This window comes from Penicillium argentinense (genome assembly GCF_028826775.1).
Source record: "Penicillium argentinense strain IBT 30761 chromosome Unknown utg000009l_segment0_segment0, whole genome shotgun sequence".
Classification (NCBI taxonomy): domain Eukaryota; kingdom Fungi; phylum Ascomycota; class Eurotiomycetes; order Eurotiales; family Aspergillaceae; genus Penicillium; species Penicillium argentinense.
Window position 1 is genome coordinate 1691966 of NW_026622668.1, and position 19806 is coordinate 1711771.

The window sequence follows — 19806 nt, forward strand, 5'->3', positions numbered from 1 at the left end:
AACTAACGTAATTCCCAAGCGACCTGCGCACCCAAGCGAGCCGCACACCCCATCCAAAAACGCGTACCTCTTACTATCCCAATCAATTCATCCACTCACTATACCACCAATTCGCACTATTTCTACCCATTCGCGTGAGAACCAGGAGGGCAGGCTATTACTTGCTATACAGGCTCTCGAAAATGACGAAAAGCTATCTGTTCGACGCGCCGCGCGCATTTTCGAAGTCCCCGAGACTACCCTCCGCGAACGCCGCAGTGGTATCACCGAACGCGCTACTACTCGCGCAAACAACCATAAATTGACCGAATTAGATACTCTCTATGGACGATCGTGGAATTGCTTCCCGGCACGAACTGGTACGAGAGATGGCCAATTTACTACTCTCCCAGCGCGGCAAGAGCCCTCCGGGAGTAGTAGGTAAAAATTGAGTTACCAATTATATCAAGCGTACACCAGAGCTTGATTCTCGCTATACCCGCCGCAGAGTCTATCAACGCGCTCTCTGTGAGGACCCAAAGCTTATTCAACAATGGTTTAACCTCGTAAAAGAGGCAATTTGCAAGCACGGCATCCATCAAGATGATATATACAATTTCGATGAGACTGGCTTCGCAATGGGTCTTTGCAGTACTGCTAAGGTAGTAACGCGCGCTGGTTACTATGGGAAAAGGGCTAAGATTCAACCTGGAAATCGTGAGTGGGTAACAGCAATTGAATCAATCAGCGCGGCCGGATGGGCGTTACCGCCGATGATTATATTCAAAGCTAAAACCTACAATTCGGCCAGGTTTTCCTCGCAAATTGATCTTCCGAACGATTGGTCTCTTGAAGTTAGCGATAACGGATGGACGACGAATGAGATTGGCCTTCGGTGGCTACGAAGCCACTTTATACCATTAACTAATGGTCGGACGAAGGGTAGATGGCGCCTCTTAGTATTGGATGGGCATGGAAGCCATATGACCGCCCAGTTCGATCAATTATGCATGGAAAATGATATTATATCGATCTGCATGCCTCCACACTCGCCACACTTGCTCCAACCGCTTGATGTAGGCTGCGTTTCTATTATCAAGCGGGTATATGGTCAATTGGTACAGTCGATGATGGTTAATGGTATTAACCATATTGACAAGCTTGATTTCTTATCAAATTACTCTCTTGCGCGTAGCGAGGCATATACACCATCAGTTATAGCGAGGCATTCGCTGGCGCTGGTCTTGTACCTCTCTCTGCGCAACGGGTATTAGATAAATTGAATATTCAGGTCAATACTACCCCGCCAGGTAGTAGAGCAGGCGATAGTGGTAGCAGTGGATTTATCCCCTGTACGCCGGAGAAGCCCATTGAAATTCAGCGTCAAACAAGATCAATCAGCAAGCTATTACAACAGCCAGATCTATGCAATATTGAGAGGGCTCTAGTGCAGATTGAACAATTAGCAAAGGGTGCGCGTTTAAGTATGACAGAGCTCTATATTTGGCCGATCTTGACCGAATACGTGCTGCGAACGCGAAACAGCAGAAAAAACGTGCTATTCCTAGCACGTTTATACACAGATCAGAAGGTTGTACGAAGGCAAAATGGGAGGAAGAGTATATTCAGGCTAATACTACCACTGCTGTAGTAGCCGCAGAGCCCAGTACCGCAGGGCAATATAGCTACCAGAGGGCACCACCGCGCTGTGGTAATTGTGGCACAACTGGACATAAAAGACCAATGTGTAACGTTTAGTCTAGTATATTTATCAATCTCATATCTTTATTGGTGGTTGAGTAATATTCAAAATCGGTAGGGGGTAGTGGGCGGGGTGCGCGGGTGTAAACGATGCCTTGAAAAAAAGGCATAAATAGTGACATAAGCACTTGGCACCTGAGGCTTCAGACTAGGCGACATGCGGCCTAGGTTCGGCTCGGCAAAATATGGATCCGGGGCAGCAGAGCTTGAAAAGAACTTTTTCTGTGTTTTCGCTTTCTCTCTTTCCCCCAACCGAGAGCAAAATTTCCTCCTGGCATTTGATGTTTTTGCCATTTGGGTTTTAGCTTCGAGGTTTCAACATGAATATCTTTCATTTCTACGCCTGCTCTGTCACTAACTGACGCCGCTGACAGCACCAGGAAAAATGGTAAGCTACCGTCTTCGTTCTCATTTCTCTTCACACACACCCAATGGTACCTCAACATGATGATACCAATAACCCAATTCAAACTAGAGTCTTTGACCCGACAAGGGTATGAAACTTCTGTTATTTGCACGTCAGGCTGATCACTTCACACCTCTTTTCGTTTTATCTCACACTGGCCGTGGACTGAGGCAGAAAGCTAACTTGCCTCTCATAGGACTAACTTGACCTCAATCTTCAGCTTGCCCGGCAAGTCATTCCACATGGTTAGTTCCGCCTTCCTTCCTTTCTCCCTCTGCACCCAGACACCTTCGCATGATGAACGCTTTTTTAAATATACGCTGGAAATTACCGTCCAAGATCTTCGGATCGTTGACGATAACTAATGGCTTTACTGATCATTGTCACCTTTCCAAATCTCTTTCACTGGAAAAATTTTCGGAACTTGTTGCTAACTGTTCTGAAGACAGATGTTTATCCCGGCTCATGAATGGTAAGCCCTCCGGCTCATCCAACTTCACTTGAGACCCCTCCCTGTCACGAAGATGAAACGGCACTGGGCTCCGACGGTCGTTTTGACAACGTCCGGTCATGACGGATACGCCCTTTTTGCGGCAGGCCTAGAAAACCTCGCCCACTGAGACATACTTCATGCTCATCGTCGACTCACACAAGACTTCTTGACGAGTCGCTAATTCCCTCGAGCAGTCATGCATGTATTTGACACAGACGTGATAATGAATGTCGGGACTTTCCAACAGGTATGCAAACCTTGCGGACTCCTCCCCTATCCACCCTATGTGATGATTCCCTTAGATGACGAGTCTTATTCGAGTTATCGATGCAGACAACATCTTTTTAATACCATTCATGCTTCTCTGAAACCTTTTTTCGTGGACACATTCATAAAAGACCATTTGACAATAGTTACTAATACTGTTTGTCGCAGTGATCTCGATGAGCAAACAAGCTCTGGACTTCGGTCTTGTTCGCTCTTCCACGAGCGTAAGGTGTATGTCACTCCTAGTCGCCTCTCTTCCTCGCCCTTCCATGATGAATCGACAATACAAAAAGACAAGCATATGTCCTAGTCAGCTTGCTGGCAAAGACGACACCTGTCATGCCTGATCGATCGCGAAACATCTCGTCGATGCCTGCAATATGCAGTCAGTCCTCGATACTGATGGGTCTTGAATAGGGTTTATCAGGAACTTTGATTCCATTCCTGTCGCTGCCATTTGGCCAGGGACACTAACGTGAGTGACCCTGTTTTCTTTCTTTTTCCTTTACTTCCCTCTCCTGTAATATGATGATTTACTTCAATTATCACGACGGTCAACATAAGGATTTTAAATTGATGACCACAGCCTGTGACAGGGCATATTATCTGACACCCATTGTTAAAGCAACATTTCTGTCGGTCGCAATGTGTTGAATTGACGCTAACGTCGATCAGTAAACAGGTTCCACTCGCAGTATGCTGCTCTCCAGCCTCGGACCCAGCTCGGCCGAGTCTAGGTTCACAGGTTTCGAAATTGCATTAGCGTGCAGTAATTTAAATCCTTTGATAAAAATATATCACTCTAAACGTATTGGTCTTGGTCTTGATCGCCACGTGTCTAGCTGTAGCAACCTTTGGGTTAATGGTAGTTTGAGTCTGAGCTGCTGAGTCGTACGGCGTAGTCTCCAAGGCATCCTCTATGTATTATGCGGGCCCGTCCATTTGAACATGATGCTCTCGCTTGATTGGAATGGTGTCTTTATACAATCCAAAGCTCGGCCACTTTGTATTAACTATTATCATGTACTAATTGCGTCTCCTATCTACTCTACTCTAGGTATGTTGATAGCCGCTGCTTCACATGTATTGGTACAACTGACAGCTGCCCAGCACGACCACGGGAGTGCCCCTTCATACTTCTCCACATCTCCATATCTCCAGACCACCAATGAACCCCAAATTCAGCAGAAACTCAACCTCCATGGGCTACTGACTCATGCTGTCGACTTATTATCGGCATTATGACGCCAAGCGACTCCTCTCTCGATTGTTTCCAGGGAATTCCTAAAAGTGAGCCTCCCTGACTATCAGTTGGCCACTGGGTCGAACAATTCTTCTTTCGCCCGTCGTCTCGGGATAATACGATATCGAACTCGTCCAGCAGGCTTTGGAGGCCATCGCAGACGACCTCTGAGCGGCTCAGGATCTTTTCAGGGCATAGGGGCCCGTGTCTGTGGGGCGAATGGCGCTGGGCCTCTCAGCGATGGCGTTACGCGCTGGCCGGGAGCCCGCGTGTGATGAGATTCTCGCACCTGCAGATGGCCTCCCCCACTCCAAAGCATGAGGGCCGTCTTCTTTGTGTTCCAAATTTAGCTACGACCCCCTCTCCTGGTGGAGTGTGTGCCGTTGCCTTGGGTCTGCAGGCCTTGGCCCTATGCACCAGGGCTGATTCTCTTTTCCCACTGCTCTCCGCTACAGCTGCGGCGAATCTCCCGAGGGAAAAAAAAAGCCGTCTCTCTCTGGTTGCAGGGAGAGTTGCCTCCTTCGCTGGTCGTCGTGGGCTTGCGATCTACTCTCCAGATCAACGATGAAACCATGGCTTTGATCTGCGCCGCGGCCTGATGGAAGGACACACGACGATGAATAGGTACGCTTGGCTCGCTTGGCTGTCGCAATATTCAGTCTCCTATTCATCGTGTTGCCCTATGTCTGCGATGCTGATTGCTATTTCCCTAGCTGGACAACTTCGAACTATGCGAGCAACGAGCAGCCGATGAATTCCCAGTATCCAGGCTGGTCAAGCAACCAGCCGTCGCCAAATCGTCGCGAACATGCGATTCAACCTCCACTGTTGACAACGGCCCTTGGAGGCTCGCAGTTTCACCATGTTAACACGCCTCTTTCCACCACATCGCTATCGAGCCCCTTTACGCAAAGTCATTCTCCCTATGTTGCTTCGCCAGCCAACGGAAGATCGGCATCGTCTTCGTCTTCAATGGCGTCCAGACAGCCAGCTGGCTATAGTGTCCCTTACAATCCGCAAGACTGGGGACCCATGGGCGCCCCTGGTCAGGCTCCATATCACCAGTCTAGCAACACTCCTCGAGTTGCACCGCAGCAGAGGACCTATGCAGGTCAGCTTCGTTCCCGTTCCAGTGACCCGGTAGGGCTGCTTTACTAAAACGATTAGTTATTGTAGACGAGACTTTGTCACCTCCCCCACCCCCGTATTCTCCCCCAAGCAGTCAAAATCGTGTTTCGCCAGAAACATATGGATCTCCAAATCCGAATATCGCAGTATCTTCTAGCGTGACCCCACCCCAAAATCCAGTCAGAGAAAATGACTTTGATGTGTCGACCGATTATCAACGACGCTCTGTACATCGCCCCCGGCCACTCTCTATGGTATACCCAAGTGAGGCAGGACCTTCTCGACAGTCACTACCTCCTCCTCCACCGCCACAAGGCCATCCAGGGTCCAGATCGGTTTCGCAAAGTCGTGTTGATGGATACCAGGGGATGGGCTATAACTCTGTCGCACAGCAGCCTCGGCCCAGAATATCATCATCAAACTATGAACAGCCCCTGCCATCACCTGCCATGAGAGGAAATGCACTAGGATCGTCATATGGTCAACTCGAGGCCCCACAAAGACCGCCTGCTTCTCGCAGAGCAGCATCTGCTGGTGCTGTGGTCAGCAGTGCTGGGTCCTCAGGCGCAGCAAGTCAATCGAGGAACCGGTCACCTTCAAACAGTGGCTGGGAGCCAGGGATGCCTCTGCCGCCACCTCCTCCGGGCCCTCCGCCAACCACGGCATCGGTCAGTGTGAGTGGATCGTCGGAATCATCTTCTGCCAGAACAGTCCATGTGCCCAGCAGAACCAGAGCTCGACCCCCGGTGCTAGGGACTGGTCTTGGGAGTATACCTCCTACACCGGCTGATTGGGTAGATGAGGAGTATATGAACCACCGCCCAACCCAGGAGTCTGAATTTCTCTATGTTGATACAGCCAAGGCAAGGGCAATGCCAAATCCAGTGGATGACCCTAACTCCAATGACGTGACTCAGCAGTCCCAAAGGACTCCTGGGAGTGGAGGAAGTGGTCTTTTCCGCAGCTCAGCAATTCGAGATCCCAGTGCCAAAGGTATCCGTGAAAGAAGAATCGAACGCCGCAACCGACGAAGTCAATGCATCGAAGACATGAGCGCAATTTCTACCAGTGGAAACCCTTGGGCAGATGCCTTGGAGCAAATCAAGCCCTCGAATCTTGTTCTCCCAGACCATGAAAAGGCGAGCCCTGACCCAGTACACCAGCCCACGTCGTCACGGTTTACGCCTCAAAGCAGTCGCAGTATTGGTTCAGATGGACGTACTGGGTCTCGATCTCGAGCATCTTCTGGAGGTCTTTTCACAGACCAGTCATCATCGTATACAACGCCCATCAAGCTTGATTCAAGCCCCGTTGGACCGTCAGCCGCTTTCGCGCACACTCCACCATTCTCACCAAAAGGGGGATCGACCTCATCATATTCCCAGGAGGTCTCGCAGACAGTCCCTCCCAAGGCACTCCCGACACCGCCTCTAAATTCTGGCAAAGACCTTCAACCACGCCCTCGTGCCTCATCCAGAGGGCCAGAAGACAGACCCATCTCTCACATCTTGCACATGCCCAACGATGTCATCTCGGGAATCAAACCTTTGTCACCGCGTCGGATTCCAGGCCAACAAGTGATACAACCGCCATCCCTGGAATCGATAATCAAGCAAGATACCGAGTTTCTTCAGGATGCCATGCAACGGCACAGGAAATTCATCGAACAAGAAGCCGCCGCAGTCGACGAAAATGAGGCTCTGAAGCTCTTCACCGAGTTCATCATCCAAGAATCGCAGATTCGCCGTGTGCGCTACGCCGCTGTCTGGGAGTCAAACCCAGCAGTAGTTGAAGATGTTGTTAACAAGCTATTCACCATGCCAATGCCCCAGAAAGCAAAACCTGTGAAGCCAACGCTCGAGATACCCCAAAACCGAACAAGCCGACCTGATTCTGCGTGGTGGAATAACTACCAGCCCTGCCTGTCACCAATCGCCAGTCTCAGCATGAGCAATGACGAAATGAGTTCTCGAGGGCGCGCACCGAGTCGCTGGTGGGAATCGAAAACCGGATCCAGCGGTGATGGAGCCGGGAGAAGAGTTCAGCGGTCGAAACGAGAGTCCAAATACATGGGATTGCCGCGGGATGGCACGCAATGGGATTCGGAAAAGACGCCGTCAAAGCTCGATGACGCCGGTGCACATTACACTGGCGAATATGCCGCTTATGGACCAGACGAGTACCCAGCAGAGAAGGTGGGCTGGCATGAAGAAGGATCTTCTTACTCGGTAAATGGGAATGGCAACCCATTTGGACAGCCACGAGCGAGCCAGAAACTAGACATTTCGCGACTGATCACTCTGCCCCCGCCTTACCCGCGTCATTATCCCGCCGTCAACAACAGCCACCCGGATCTTGTGTCCTACAGAACTGTAGTTCGTTCGATCACCGATCTTTCCGAGATCAAATCTACCCGGCAGCGATACCAGGAAGATATGGAGACGATGTTGCAGGAACACTCGAGTCAAGTCAAGGAGGGTCGTCAGCAGTTCAAAGCGAATATCCAAAGCCAGATCCAAGAAGGTAGCCTCACCTTTGCGGAAGCTGCGGAGGCCGAAGCCGCCATGCTGGTTGAGGAGAACAGGCTCGAACGGGGATTGGTCAAGCGTCAACTCGATACCTATCAAGAGACAGTGCTGAACCCGATGCTTGCGATTCTTAACGACCGGATCGATAGAGCGACAGCTTGTATCGATGAGTTGAGCAGCAAGCTCTTCGACGATGCGCAGCATGAGACTCCAGACCAAACCCAGGAGGAAGGCGATGAGAAACCTGAGCTCCTGGAGAAGCTCACACAGCTTAAATGGCTGTTCGAAGCGAGGGAGCAACTTCATCGAGAATCGTTCGATCTGGTCAGCGACCGCGATGAGAAGTATAAGGCCGTGGCCTTGCTGCCATATCAGCAAGGGAAAAACGAAGAGAAGCTCCGGGAAACACAGGCGTTCTTCTCCAAGGACACTCTGGACCGACGTGTACAATATGAGACCTCGGCTCTTACTCGGCTTGAATCATTCTTGGACGTGATCGAACAGAACGTTGTTCGCGGCGTGGAGGTTCAGCTATCCGCATTCTGGGATATTGCTCCATCACTGCTGGAGATGGTGCAGCAAGTTCCCGAAGACTTGTACGGCTTCCAGGTTCAAATTCCTTCGAATGAATACGAAGAGAATCCGAGCTACCGCACCCACCCGCTACAGTATCTCTATTCCTTGCTGTCACATGCAGAGAAGTCGAGCTACCAGTATATCGAGTCACAGACCAACCTCTTGTGTCTTCTACACGAAGTTCGATCAGCCTTGATGCGAGCTAATCGGAATCTCGCCGAGGCAGAAAGAATATGGCACGGAGAGCCGGAAGAGAATGTGCGACGGGGGACGCAGCAGACCCGAGCAGATGAGGAGCTTGCCCTCACGACCGACTTGAAGGATAAAGTTGCTACCGTTGAGGGTCAATGGACAGAAGCATTGGGTAGTCAAATTCAAGGATTGCGAGAGCGAGTCAAAGACCAGCTTTTGGCCGAAGACGGATGGGAAGATTTGGAGCGATTGGAGCAGGAATAGAGGGAGGGAGGTATACGTCGTACATGGGTGTCATTTTGAAATTGGTTTCGGTGAAGTTTTTTTGCGTTTTATGATATCCCCATTCGTTCGCTGTAAACCGGGCTCACATAGTATATATTCGATTATCCGACCCATTTATCCTGCCTTCTTTGATCTTCTATTGACCTCGATGCCTCGAAATGTGCAGCTCCTGGTGGTCTGCACGCTAGCGCAAGTATCCACCGAATCACGTGCGCTTCTAGAGTCTTCCGTCCTCTCAAATATCGTCCATCCCTCCTCCCTCATCCTCTCCTTTCTCCTCAACTCACACATTCCCTGATCTCTAGCTTCGCGTTTGGAGCCTCTCCTCTTTCAATTGTAAGTTTCCTACTGTGTTATCGATTGTCATGCCCCTCGACCTCAAAGACACTTTCCTCGTGTCCTTTGTTGTTCACCCACCTGGGTGCGACACTCAAAACAGCCCAAATGATGAGACACCAGCTGGCACCAGTCAGACGCGGATGGATTTATCCATCTTCACTGCTGATAAGCTTCCCGTCCGGAAATATACGCTCCGTGACCTGAAATTTGTGGCTTATTGCTTCGCGCAATTACTTTTTTGGACCTCCCCACCACACACAAGCTTCGCGAACATTTCGCTAACTTGAAACCTCAAATTAGAATCTAGATCACGATTCCAAGACAAGAAACAAACTAGCAGCTCCTGAGCTGTTCCGGATTCCCCCAGCACGAGGAGAGATTTGACGGAGCAAGAATTCTTTCGGCCCTCCCGAATCGCCATCCCAATCAGAATTTTCTTCCATAGTCAACATTCATCATGGTTCTCCACAACCCCAACAACTGGCACTGGGTCAACAAGGACGCTGCGCCCTGGGCCCGGAACTGGCTGCAGGAAAACCTGAGCACCGTCAGTGCCGAGGATGCAGGCGTGTCCGCCAAAGTAGAGAAGGTGACCTCCATGGATGGCGACGTAGACGTCAGCCAGCGCAAGGGCAAGGTCATCACCCTGTACGATGTCAAGCTGTCGCTAGAGTATTCAGGTTTGTAGACCAATTGCTTTTCTTTTTCTTCCAATCTCGAGGGACCGGCAGCTGAGACTGTTCCATAGGTAAGACCAAGGACCAAGAGGAGGTCACCGGCTCCATCAGCATTCCCGAGGTCGCCCACGATACCGAGGAAGATGAGTACGTCGTACGTTCCCTAGAGATCAACCTCCCCCTCCCCCTCCCCCTTTCGCGAGGGCCTTGGCATGGACCACATCCATTGGATATTATCCAGGGCTTTGATTGATTCGAAACTAACGTGCGATCTGCAATGAACCAGTTCGAGGTCGAGAACCACGGCGATTCTGCATCTAAGCAGCCCGTAAAGGATCTCGTCCGCTCCAAGATCCTTCCTCAACTACGCCAGACCCTGGCCAAGCTCACCAACGCTCTCGTCAGCGAGCACGCCAAGGACCTCCAGCACGCCCCCGGCGTCAACCCTTCTGCCGGCTTCACCCCGGCCACCGTCCACCCCCAGACCTCTAAGAAAGATGCCGCTCCCGCTACGTCCACGACTACCTCGACCACTGGCAAGGTCGCCGTGAACACTACCACTGTGACTGCCTCCGACGAGATGCGTACCACCGCCGAGGAACTCTACAATACCTTCACCGACCCCCAGCGCATCGCCGCTTTCACCCGCGGTTCTCCCCGCCAGTTCGAGGGCGCCAAGGTTGGCGGCAAGTTCGCCATCTTCGACGGTAACGTGGTTGGCGAGTACGTCAAGCTCGATGCCCCGAAGCAGATTGTCCAGAAGTGGCGTCTGGCTCAGTGGCCCGCGGGCCACTTCAGTACCCTCCAGATCAACCTTGACCAGAACGATGTCGACGGTGTCACCCAGCTGCGCGTCGAGTGGTCTGGTGTCCCTGTTGGCCAGGAGGACGTCACGAAGCAGAATTGGGAGCTGTACTATGTGCGCAGCATTAAGCAGACCTTCGGGTATGTATCTTCCATCGCATCCCCCCAACACTGGCTCCCTTCCTTTTTTGCCTGGCATTTTTACCAATGCGGGAACCTTTTCCAGATATACATTTTCGTCTTCTGCATTTCTCAGGAATCTGTCGCTAACACTCGTCCTTTTCCTCGTTGGTGTAGGTTTGGCACTATTCTCTGATCGACTTCGTGACATTTTACCCGCTGCATGATATGGAGATCGGTCTTTGCATTTACGTCTTCTTATTACAACACAAAGCAAGAATTCAAGAGCCCTCGAACATTTTCCAGACTTTCCGGTCAGGTACTACAGAACTACTTGGTCGGACGTGGAGGTTCTTCTGCTTCTCGAAGAAATCAAACCGGTGCTGTGTGGTCTTGTTTCTTAGATGTTTTGTGTCTGCTTTTACATTTTGACCCCTCGTCTGCTTCCATTGGTGTTGATTTGGACTGGGGTATGCAATGATGCTACGATAGAGGAAAGTGATGTTCATGATAATGAATTCAAGAAGATTTTGATGAGGCTAGCTGCAAGCCTGATTGAATTGTTGAACTTGCGTAAAATAATGTTATGCTTGGTGGAGCGAGATCATACAGCAGTACCTATCTACGATACATGCTTCTGTGAAGAATCCACCGGGCCCTAAACCCTTTTCTATGGCCGGGATTCTGAACCATCAATATAGGGAGTAGGCGACTAGCGGCTGAATATGTAGGTGATCGGGTAGAAGACTGAGCGAAGAGTCATTAAGACATTCTATTCAAGAGGCTGACAAAGTAAGAATAGATATGGATAGACATGCATTCAAGTAGTGATGATGTATAGACAACGGCAGGCAATGCTGTCAATGCTGGTGTATGAATTGGAAACAATGATCAGACGGGGTCGCCAAAACGCCACGAACACCGCTGGATGCTGATAAAAGATACTATAATCTGGGGTACTCGAAAGGAAAGAAAATTTACAGAATGTTTTAGATGCCCTTGACCTTGCCTTGTCGCAAAACCATGGCATCCAAATCTTCCTCGCTGGACTCAGGACTGTCTCCAGCAAAGTTGCCCTCGGCTTCTGGGTTCTGGCGAGACTTGGAGATGCGCCGTTGCCAGCCGAGCATGACGGGTAGGAAGTGCCACAAATCAAACTCGGGCCAGAGGACGTCAAGGAAAACAATCTCGGTATTTTCGTGGCATTGCCAGAGCATGAAGTCGCTCAGACGCTCGACGCCCGAGGTGCGGATCAGCATGTCTAAAGGCGGAGTGCCCTTGGTCAACATATGGTCGGACAGGGTCTGGCGCGAAATGGTTTCAGGGGAGCTGAAGACCGGCTTTTCAGAGCCGGAGATGTTTCCCTGGGTTGCCCCCTTCTGATTATGTCCATCCTGCTGGCCCAGGTGGAGAGTTGTGGAGGAAGAGAATGAGGAGCCGGACTCATATACACGGTGGGAATGATCAGGTCGTAAAGCCGAGGAGTCGTCTTCTGGTGCCGAAGAATCAGCAGACGTCGAGCCGGAGTCACTGTGCGTATCGTTCGGTTTGGACCCGAGGTTCTGAGCGCGGATATTATAAGTAATATGCGATTCGGAGAAGGGCGTGCGACTGCCGTTGGCGGGCTTGAGAGGCTGGCTGTAGTCGTCGACGGTTTCACGGATGGCAGAGGTGATCTCGTCGCGGGAGGTGTAGGGGAAGCAGATGTTCAACACGCGGTCGCCGTTACGGCTGGTCAGATCAACGGCTTTGTTGACCGCGGCCAGGACGTCGGGCTTGAGTAGGTCCAATCGGCCCAGAACGCGGACCTTGGCTCCGTATCGATCAAGCAGGTCGCCATGTTGTGCCATTTGCGAGAGCTTCACCTTGGCCATATCCATGAGCGCATCCACCTCGAACTTGGACCGCTTAAAATTCTCGATACTGAATGCGTAGATCGTGACAACCTTGACTCCACTCTTATAGCAGACCTCTAGAATCTGGAGATTGTGTATGAGCTTCCGGTCTTGATAGTGGCAAAAAGAGCTCTTTTCGGTACGAGCTCGCAAGCTCGCGCGAACTTCACGAAAAGAATAAGAACATACCCGAGCTAACGCTTCGAATCCCAGGTTGTGACCCTCCACAGTCTCAATTCCATGTGACCTGGCAAACCGACGGTTTCCGTCCATGACAAACGCGACATGCTGAGGAATAGGGCCCTGCCGAAGCGCGCCGACCAGGAGCTCCTTGAGGTTGGTGATCGCGAACTCGATGGGCGGGGAGGCGAGGAACCACTTGCGGAGCCGGGAGAGGTGCATTGAGCCCGCCATGGTGACGCGGGAGGACGAGGCTCAAGGCGAGGCGGAGGACAGGAGAGGACTAGGATCGAGGGTTGATGTGCTGGCGGAGGGTTAAAAAAAGAGAGGCGAGCCGGGAATGAGAGCGGAACGGGTGTACGCGGTGCAACGGGCGACGTGGTCAGACTTGCGGGAGACGCCAGTGGGGTCGAGAAGAGGAAAAGAGCAGGGAGAAATCAACTGATATATGTCCAGTGGAAGGAGGTACTCTTATTCGATTGAGGCGATGCGAACAGGCTGCACTATTCCCTCTGGCTGCTAGACTCGGCGGTGCAGGGGGTTGTGGCGAGGCCCGCGGCCTTCGGGAGTGTTTTCGTCTCCGCTGATTGTCTTGGTATTTTTAGGGCGTTCAATGTTGGGTTCGATACGAACGCTTTACATCATAGTGCAGGCGATTTCATTACAGGCGAATACGTGGAATGATCCTTACACGGAGAACAGCCAGGATGAAACAAAAACAGCAACTGGGATATCTCGCAGAGGGGTTATTTAAACGCAGCAAAATAAATACATACTCCTCCGCTGCCTAGCACTGCCAGTGGTGGTGCTTGGGACGAAACTGGAGGGTCTGGAGAGGGTTCCAATACAAAAGCGGTCATCGTAGTAGGTCATGTTCATAGATCCTTGCGCCCTTCATCACCACTGGAGGGTGTTCGGGTGCCCGAGCTGGCCATGTCCCAGCTTCCATCTTCACTGCGGCGACGACGTCGTTCTCCACGCTCTCGCATGGCATCTCGGATGCGAGAACTGACATCCTCCAAGGGATCCTTGGGGGTCATAGGGCTCAGCGGCTTCAAAACGTGCCGCGAACCCGGCCGCGGCCCAGAAGAGCTGCTGCGGCTACGGTTGCGACTCGGAGGCCGCGTGGAGAAGAAGCCAATGTTGGCCAGGTTGTGGAACGACTCGTTGCGAGGGAGAGGCTCAGAGGTCGGTAAGTCCTCCCCCTGGTCGGAGGTACGAATGCGTTTGAGTCCTGGGAGGTGTTCGTCGCCGTCCACAACTGCTTCCTCGTGGTTGGGCTCCCGGAAGGGGCCTGAGACGATTCGAGCAGCGTCAAAGTCCGGGAAGAGCTCTGGTCCCATAGTGTTGATGGCCTCGGTCACTTGCTGAGCGAGCGCCGCACGGGTTGCGCGGAGCTTCACCAGCGGGTTGGATGGGGATGGGTTGAGACACAAGACCAAGGGCCGAAGCGACTTGACGATGTCCATGCCAATTTCACCAATGCGGAGGGCAGCGAAAGTGATGGTGGGAAACAGGAAAACACCGATCACCACTACCAGCCAGAGAGGCACCCAGTCAGGCATGTAACCTTGGATGCGGTTTCGATAGGTCCAATACGTGAAGGTGGCCGTGTAGGACGCGTAAACAGCCGGGGCAAATGCCAATGCGATAAGCAGTTTCCATGTGGCCATGACATCGCGTCCTTGCAGCTTGACAGAAGAAGCAGCCAACGCTTCCTGAGACTTCTTGATCGACAGATACTTGGTTGCAATGAAAACGGGAGTGAAAAGCATCAGACCTGGCAGGGTGCCAATGGTAAGCAGTACCAATTTGCCCAACCGATAGATCAGAGTGGCGACGACCTGGACGATGGAGAACTTGGCGTAGTTCACCTGGTGGTCTCGAATGCCAAGAATGCGAAGTTGCTTGTTATAATCGACAATGGCCTTCTTCAGACTCACAATGCGTGGATCATCCTTAAAATGGGCATATCCGGTGACAAGACGACGGTTGAGCTCCACAACCATAGGAAGAGGAAGCTTCTTGCCCCTGGTGTTATAAAGGCGACGGGCAGCTTGGATAACCTATGATTCGTTAGATGCGATGGAACAACAGAAAATTTGAGACCTCTGTGGACTAGTGGTGGACCTACCATCAATGTCTCATAATCAGGACTGGTGACAGTGACTGCAACCAAGCTTTGATAGATGATATCCAAAAGTGCACCCACCGACTCCCGGCGCTCGCCTTCTCTGAACCGGTCTACCAGTTCCTTCGGGACTTCGATCGGGCTACCAAATTCAATCACAGCACGAGAACGGAACTTGTGTGCATGGAAATAATTCATACCGCAGGGGACGATTTTCAGACCACAATCCGGATTATCCGCGAGAGTTCCAAGAGCCATGAGAGCAACACCAGCTAAGTAATTATGTTAGTTACTGGTCATTTTCGACATGAAATCAAGAATAAGTTCATACCTTTCAGAGGAAGAAGGGAAGGCCGATCATGGCTACCGCCCTCAGGGAAGATGCCCACGCAGCCTCCGGCATTCAGTCTGGCAAAAACAGCCTCGTAAACAGCAGTTTGATCCACATGCGGCGCCACTTTGAACTTGGTCCCCTTAAATTCGGAGTCCTGATCGGTCGCATTTCCTGTGAAGTTTCCCTCACTATCAATGTCCTTCCGGCCCGTCAATTGGGACAAGGCATCCCTGTGCTTGAATGGCTTTTTGAGAATTAACTCCTCGGGTCCATGAATTTCCGCAATAGCCGTACTGTGCGAGGTTCCGTTGATTGTAGGCAGTGCAATAGTTCCTTCCACTTCAAAGCCGGGGCCCTCAAAGTTGGTACCTACTCCGCGCAGGAGGTTGGGCTGGTTGATCGGATCGGGAAGGTAGATGGTGCCAGTGCCGGGTTTCAAGTTGTCCATTGCCCGCGCGACGGGCAGAGTTCCGATACCTCTGGCCAAGAGACCAATGAACTTGCGGCGAAACGATTTCTCCGCAATGAGCCATGAAATCCGACGGTGAGCTTCGCTGCGAATGACGCGCATGAGGACGAGCGAGTCGACGAACTAGCAGAGGCGCAACAATCAGCTCCAGTTCGGGAAAGAGGGCGCTCATGGTATATCATCACGCGACAAGGCGCGCGCAAGTAACGTACCTGATTTGCATGAGGGGCGGCAACAATGATGATGGGACCGCGCCGGGGAATCTTCCATGATCCGCGGGGATGCACCTCGCGGAAGAAGAGGTCGATGAGCACGGAGAAGCTCCACAAGACCAGGTCATACAGCCAGCCGACGAGCGGCGGAATGTACGGCTGTTTCTTCCCCATGATGCCGTGCGCCAGGAGGTTTAATAGATTCGGAGGGCGCAATCAGTGGAGACAGCAACGGTCAGGTCGCAGGATTGACATGAAGCGTTGCGATAAATTAGCCGCGAAGCTTGGACCCGCTTGGCTCGGGAGCTCTTTTTTTTGCTGCCCCACCAAACAGGAAGGTTCACAGAGTTGAGACGAAACGGTTTCGTCTGATAGTAGTAGATGATTTTGAGCTGAGGTGAAAGTGTGACGAGGGCAGAGTGGAAACCAGACAGAACGAAAACCGGCTGGGCGGAGGAAGGCAGTTCGCCATCCGGGAAGTTTGGGAAGTTTGGGAAGCTTAGCGTGTTTTTGGCGGACGCTTCTAGAATTCCAGAATAAAACAGCAGAGGCTCGACAAAGTCCAGTCTGCTGCGAAGAGATACCCTTCAAACAGGGTATGGGGATATGGTTTGTGATATGACGCCTTCTGCATTAAGTATCTCGTTTAGGCTGACTGTGTTTGTTTGGACTTACCGTACAAAGGTGTCAACATTCCAGAGCCTTCGGGCAGACTGGAAACATCAACGGAGCGCACCACAATACAGTACGGCATACAAAAACACAGCTAGCCCAGACAGAATGCCGACCCCCGCGAATCGCGGGAAAGCGAGCCTGGGGGCATCCCAACGTCTTTGCATTCTTTTGTTGGGGAGATCGTCTAAGCGGAGGCAACCTGCAGCTGCAGGGGATCAGACCAAATGCTAGGCATTAGGCTTGGTCCTATCATTACTACTAGTAATATAGTTTTTGCCTCCGCAGATCCGAAGAGCTGCACCGCTGGAAGTACCAGTAGTTTGCATTGTAGACATGGGGTATACCGATGGAAGTATGTACATAGAGTAGCCGAGCCCCGCCTGCCCCGCAACTCCCGACTCCAACTTCTCTTCGTTCCAGACCAACGCATGTCTGCGAGACCAAGGTACTCTCGACTTGATCCTCTCCCCACCGAATGCTCTCAGCATGTCGGTCAAGTAAGTCCCCAACCCCCTGATCCTGCCAAAACGGAAGCTGACGTTTGCAGCTGGGTGATGCTCAACGATGAGGGCTTTGTCCGCCTGCCCAGCGAACGCCTTATCTACTTCTCGCCTCCCCGCACCACTCTTGCGCTGACGCCGCTCCCTAACTACAAGGGCCCCGAGACCCTCTCGCTCCAGAGCAGCGCCGGCTGTATTCATCTCACCAACCAACGAGTGCGTGTTTCCCTACCAGACCACCGTCTCTTCGCTCGCTCGTCCAACCTTTGGGAATGGCTAACCAACATGAATAGGTCGTTTATCTCCCCGCCGACAAGTCCAGCAACTTCCAGTCCTTCTCCGCTCCCCTCCTTCACGTCCACGATTCCCACGTTTCTGCACCGTTCTTCGGTCCCAATGTGTGGACCGCTCTCGTCCAGCCGGTACCTGGCGGTGGCATCTCGGCCAACTTACCCGCAGTGCAGATGAAAATCACCTTCAAAGAAGGAGGTGCATTTGACTTCCACACCAATTTCGAGCGGATCAGGGAACGATTAGAACAGGCGGTGGAGAATTCAAGCGAAGGGGCGAGAAGCCTTCGAGGTGTGGACATGTCTGCCGTTCACCTGGAAGAGCTGCCGGCCTACGAAGCCAACGGGAACACCAGCCACACTACCGTTGCGAGCGATGCGCCCGTAGCACCCCAACAGACACGGAGGGTATCTGAGGTCGGACCTGAGCCAGCTGAGCCACCGCCATGCTATGAAGAGGCTCAGAGCCAAAGTGTGGCCAATGAATTGGAGGAGCGGCTGCGACGAGCCAGCTGAGACAAGTATCGTTAAGTTCAGAATCAACACATACCCGATTTCGTTTTTTTTGTATGATCCATTCGATCTTGCCTGGCCCTCCAAATCTTCATCATGTACTATATTGTATTGAGCCCAATGCGGCCATTTTCCAACTAGATATGAGCGTATTGCTGACTTGCGCGATCGTGACCATGAATGAATTAACGAATTGCCTGAATTCTGAGATAAGAGACTCGAAGCAACATATAAATCTCTCCTGTTTCGTAAAGTATAAGAGAGAGAGAGAGTAGAATATTATGCTTCTCTTAATATACTGCCATCGTATGGTAATTCCGGCGTGGTCAGCCCGTTTCGCCCGCCCGCGACCACTGGCCAATCACGTGCGGCACAATTCGCAGCGGCCGGGGCGTCCCGATTTTCCCGTCCGAGCTTGGAATTGGAAAACCACATCCTCGCCCTCACCCCTACCTCCAACCCCATTCACCACCCCCACCACTTCACGACCTCCGGTCACCGTTGCCAATTGTCTGCCGCCATGGGTCTCGCCGACTTTTTCACTGACGTCGTCTCCTCCCTGGGCTTCACCGAGGCCCAGGCTGAGGCTCCCGCTGCCGACGTCGAGACCTCCACCCCCCAGGACGAGCCCGCCGAGAAGACCGAGGAGGCCTCCGAAGAGGCCGAGTCCGAGTCCGAGTCCGCTGAGGAGACCCCCGCCGAGGAGTCCTCTGAAGAGGCTCCCGAAGAGGAGGAGGCCGCCGAGGAGGAGGAAGAGGAAGAGGAAGAAGAGGAGGAAGAGGAGCCTGAGGACATCAAGCCCAAGCTTGAGGAGGGTGAGTGACTATTCCATCGCTGTGGCGATAATCAGATTCGTTCGGAAAGGAGTCTGGCATGATGATGGGGGCTCTGGTATCACGACGCGCCGGATGGGTGGGTGTTTCGCATTCGCTCGTCTTGGCCATTGGAGCCGGAACACTCATCGTTACGTACCCAATGGCATCCGAAGTTTCTGATTAAAGCCTGTCTTCTTGCATTGATACTCCTAACTGACTCGATATTCGTCTAGATTGCGCCAACTCCGCTCAGTGCGCCCCCTACAAGCACCACTTCGACGAGTGTGTCGAGCGTGTCACCCGCCAGGAGGAGGATGAGGACTTCAAGGGTCCCAAGGAGGACTGCGTTGAGGAGTGTAAGTTTGCATTCAGAGGGGCCGCACGAACCCAGCGACTCTCTCTACTCTGTTGGACCAACCAATGCTGACACAATATACTAGTCTTCCACCTCACCCACTGCGCCACTGCCTGCGCCGCCCCCAAGCTCTGGAGGGAGCTCAAATAAGCGGATCAATGCGGCCTTCCATTTCGACGCAAATTTTCTTCGTTCACCCATCGTACCGACTACAAGACATGTCTTGATAGGATTCGATATGAACAAGACCCGGAACGCCACATCGAAACGGAGGCCAATTCCGCTTCTTGATGACTGTCGCCTTCATCCTCCGACAGTTTGCCGTCTTTGTCTTTGATTTGAGAGCACGGAGGGAGAGGGAGTAGACGCCCTCTTTCTCTGAGGTGTACGCATATGGTGTTTCAAGGCAGGGAGGAAGGAACCCATTGGAGGGAAAAGAAGGATAATAGACTGCCTTCTCTCTGCCTTGCATGTACAGATAGCTGGTCTTCCGCCTATTCGAACTGTGCTTGTGTTTTTATTTATTGGTTTTAAGACGAATCTCATCTGTTAAAACGCAAGGCTTATTGCATTCAAAACGTTTTACGAGGGACAAGTCACCTCGGTTCCATTGCCTTCCAATTGTCAGGTATCTAGGCG

General features: G+C 52.0%; 6 protein-coding genes across 6 annotated transcripts; 4 read left to right on the forward strand and 2 right to left on the reverse strand.

The window, feature by feature from the left end:
• Nucleotides 1–4747: 4747 nt before the first annotated feature.
• N7532_008240 (uncharacterized protein) lies at nucleotides 4748–8837 on the forward strand (the record flags this gene model as incomplete). Its single annotated transcript, XM_056620732.1, has 3 exons — nucleotides 4748–4773; nucleotides 4863–5260; nucleotides 5317–8837. The coding sequence occupies 3 exons, from the start codon at nucleotides 4748–4750 to the stop codon at nucleotides 8835–8837; spliced, it is 3945 nt and encodes a 1314-aa protein (XP_056471538.1).
• An 817-nt stretch (nucleotides 8838–9654) lies between these two features.
• Nucleotides 9655–10994, forward strand: N7532_008241 (AHA1 family protein; the record flags this gene model as incomplete). The annotated part of the gene is made up of 4 exons (XM_056620733.1): nucleotides 9655–9877; nucleotides 9946–10028; nucleotides 10161–10819; nucleotides 10976–10994. 4 exons carry the CDS (start codon nucleotides 9655–9657, stop codon nucleotides 10992–10994), a joined length of 984 nt encoding a protein of 327 aa, XP_056471539.1.
• Nucleotides 10995–11787: 793 nt separating this feature from the next.
• On the reverse strand, nucleotides 11788–13107 carry N7532_008242 (undecaprenyl diphosphate synthase family protein; the record flags this gene model as incomplete). Its single annotated transcript, XM_056620734.1, has 2 exons — nucleotides 11788–12777; nucleotides 12883–13107. 2 exons carry the CDS (start codon nucleotides 13105–13107, stop codon nucleotides 11788–11790), a joined length of 1215 nt encoding a protein of 404 aa, XP_056471540.1.
• A 641-nt stretch (nucleotides 13108–13748) lies between these two features.
• On the reverse strand, nucleotides 13749–16193 carry N7532_008243 (putative glycerol-3-phosphate acyltransferase Sct1; the record flags this gene model as incomplete). Its single annotated transcript, XM_056620735.1, has 4 exons — nucleotides 13749–14939; nucleotides 15008–15276; nucleotides 15336–15930; nucleotides 16020–16193. The coding sequence occupies 4 exons, from the start codon at nucleotides 16191–16193 to the stop codon at nucleotides 13749–13751; spliced, it is 2229 nt and encodes a 742-aa protein (XP_056471541.1).
• A 987-nt stretch (nucleotides 16194–17180) lies between these two features.
• On the forward strand, nucleotides 17181–18000 carry N7532_008244 (GRAM domain-containing protein; the record flags this gene model as incomplete). Its single annotated transcript, XM_056620736.1, has 3 exons — nucleotides 17181–17191; nucleotides 17242–17410; nucleotides 17488–18000. The coding sequence occupies 3 exons, from the start codon at nucleotides 17181–17183 to the stop codon at nucleotides 17998–18000; spliced, it is 693 nt and encodes a 230-aa protein (XP_056471542.1).
• A 517-nt stretch (nucleotides 18001–18517) lies between these two features.
• On the forward strand, nucleotides 18518–19317 carry N7532_008245 (cytochrome b-c1 complex subunit 6 family protein; the record flags this gene model as incomplete). The annotated part of the gene is made up of 3 exons (XM_056620737.1): nucleotides 18518–18812; nucleotides 19046–19168; nucleotides 19253–19317. 3 exons carry the CDS (start codon nucleotides 18518–18520, stop codon nucleotides 19315–19317), a joined length of 483 nt encoding a protein of 160 aa, XP_056471543.1.
• Nucleotides 19318–19806: the final 489 nt, after the last annotated feature.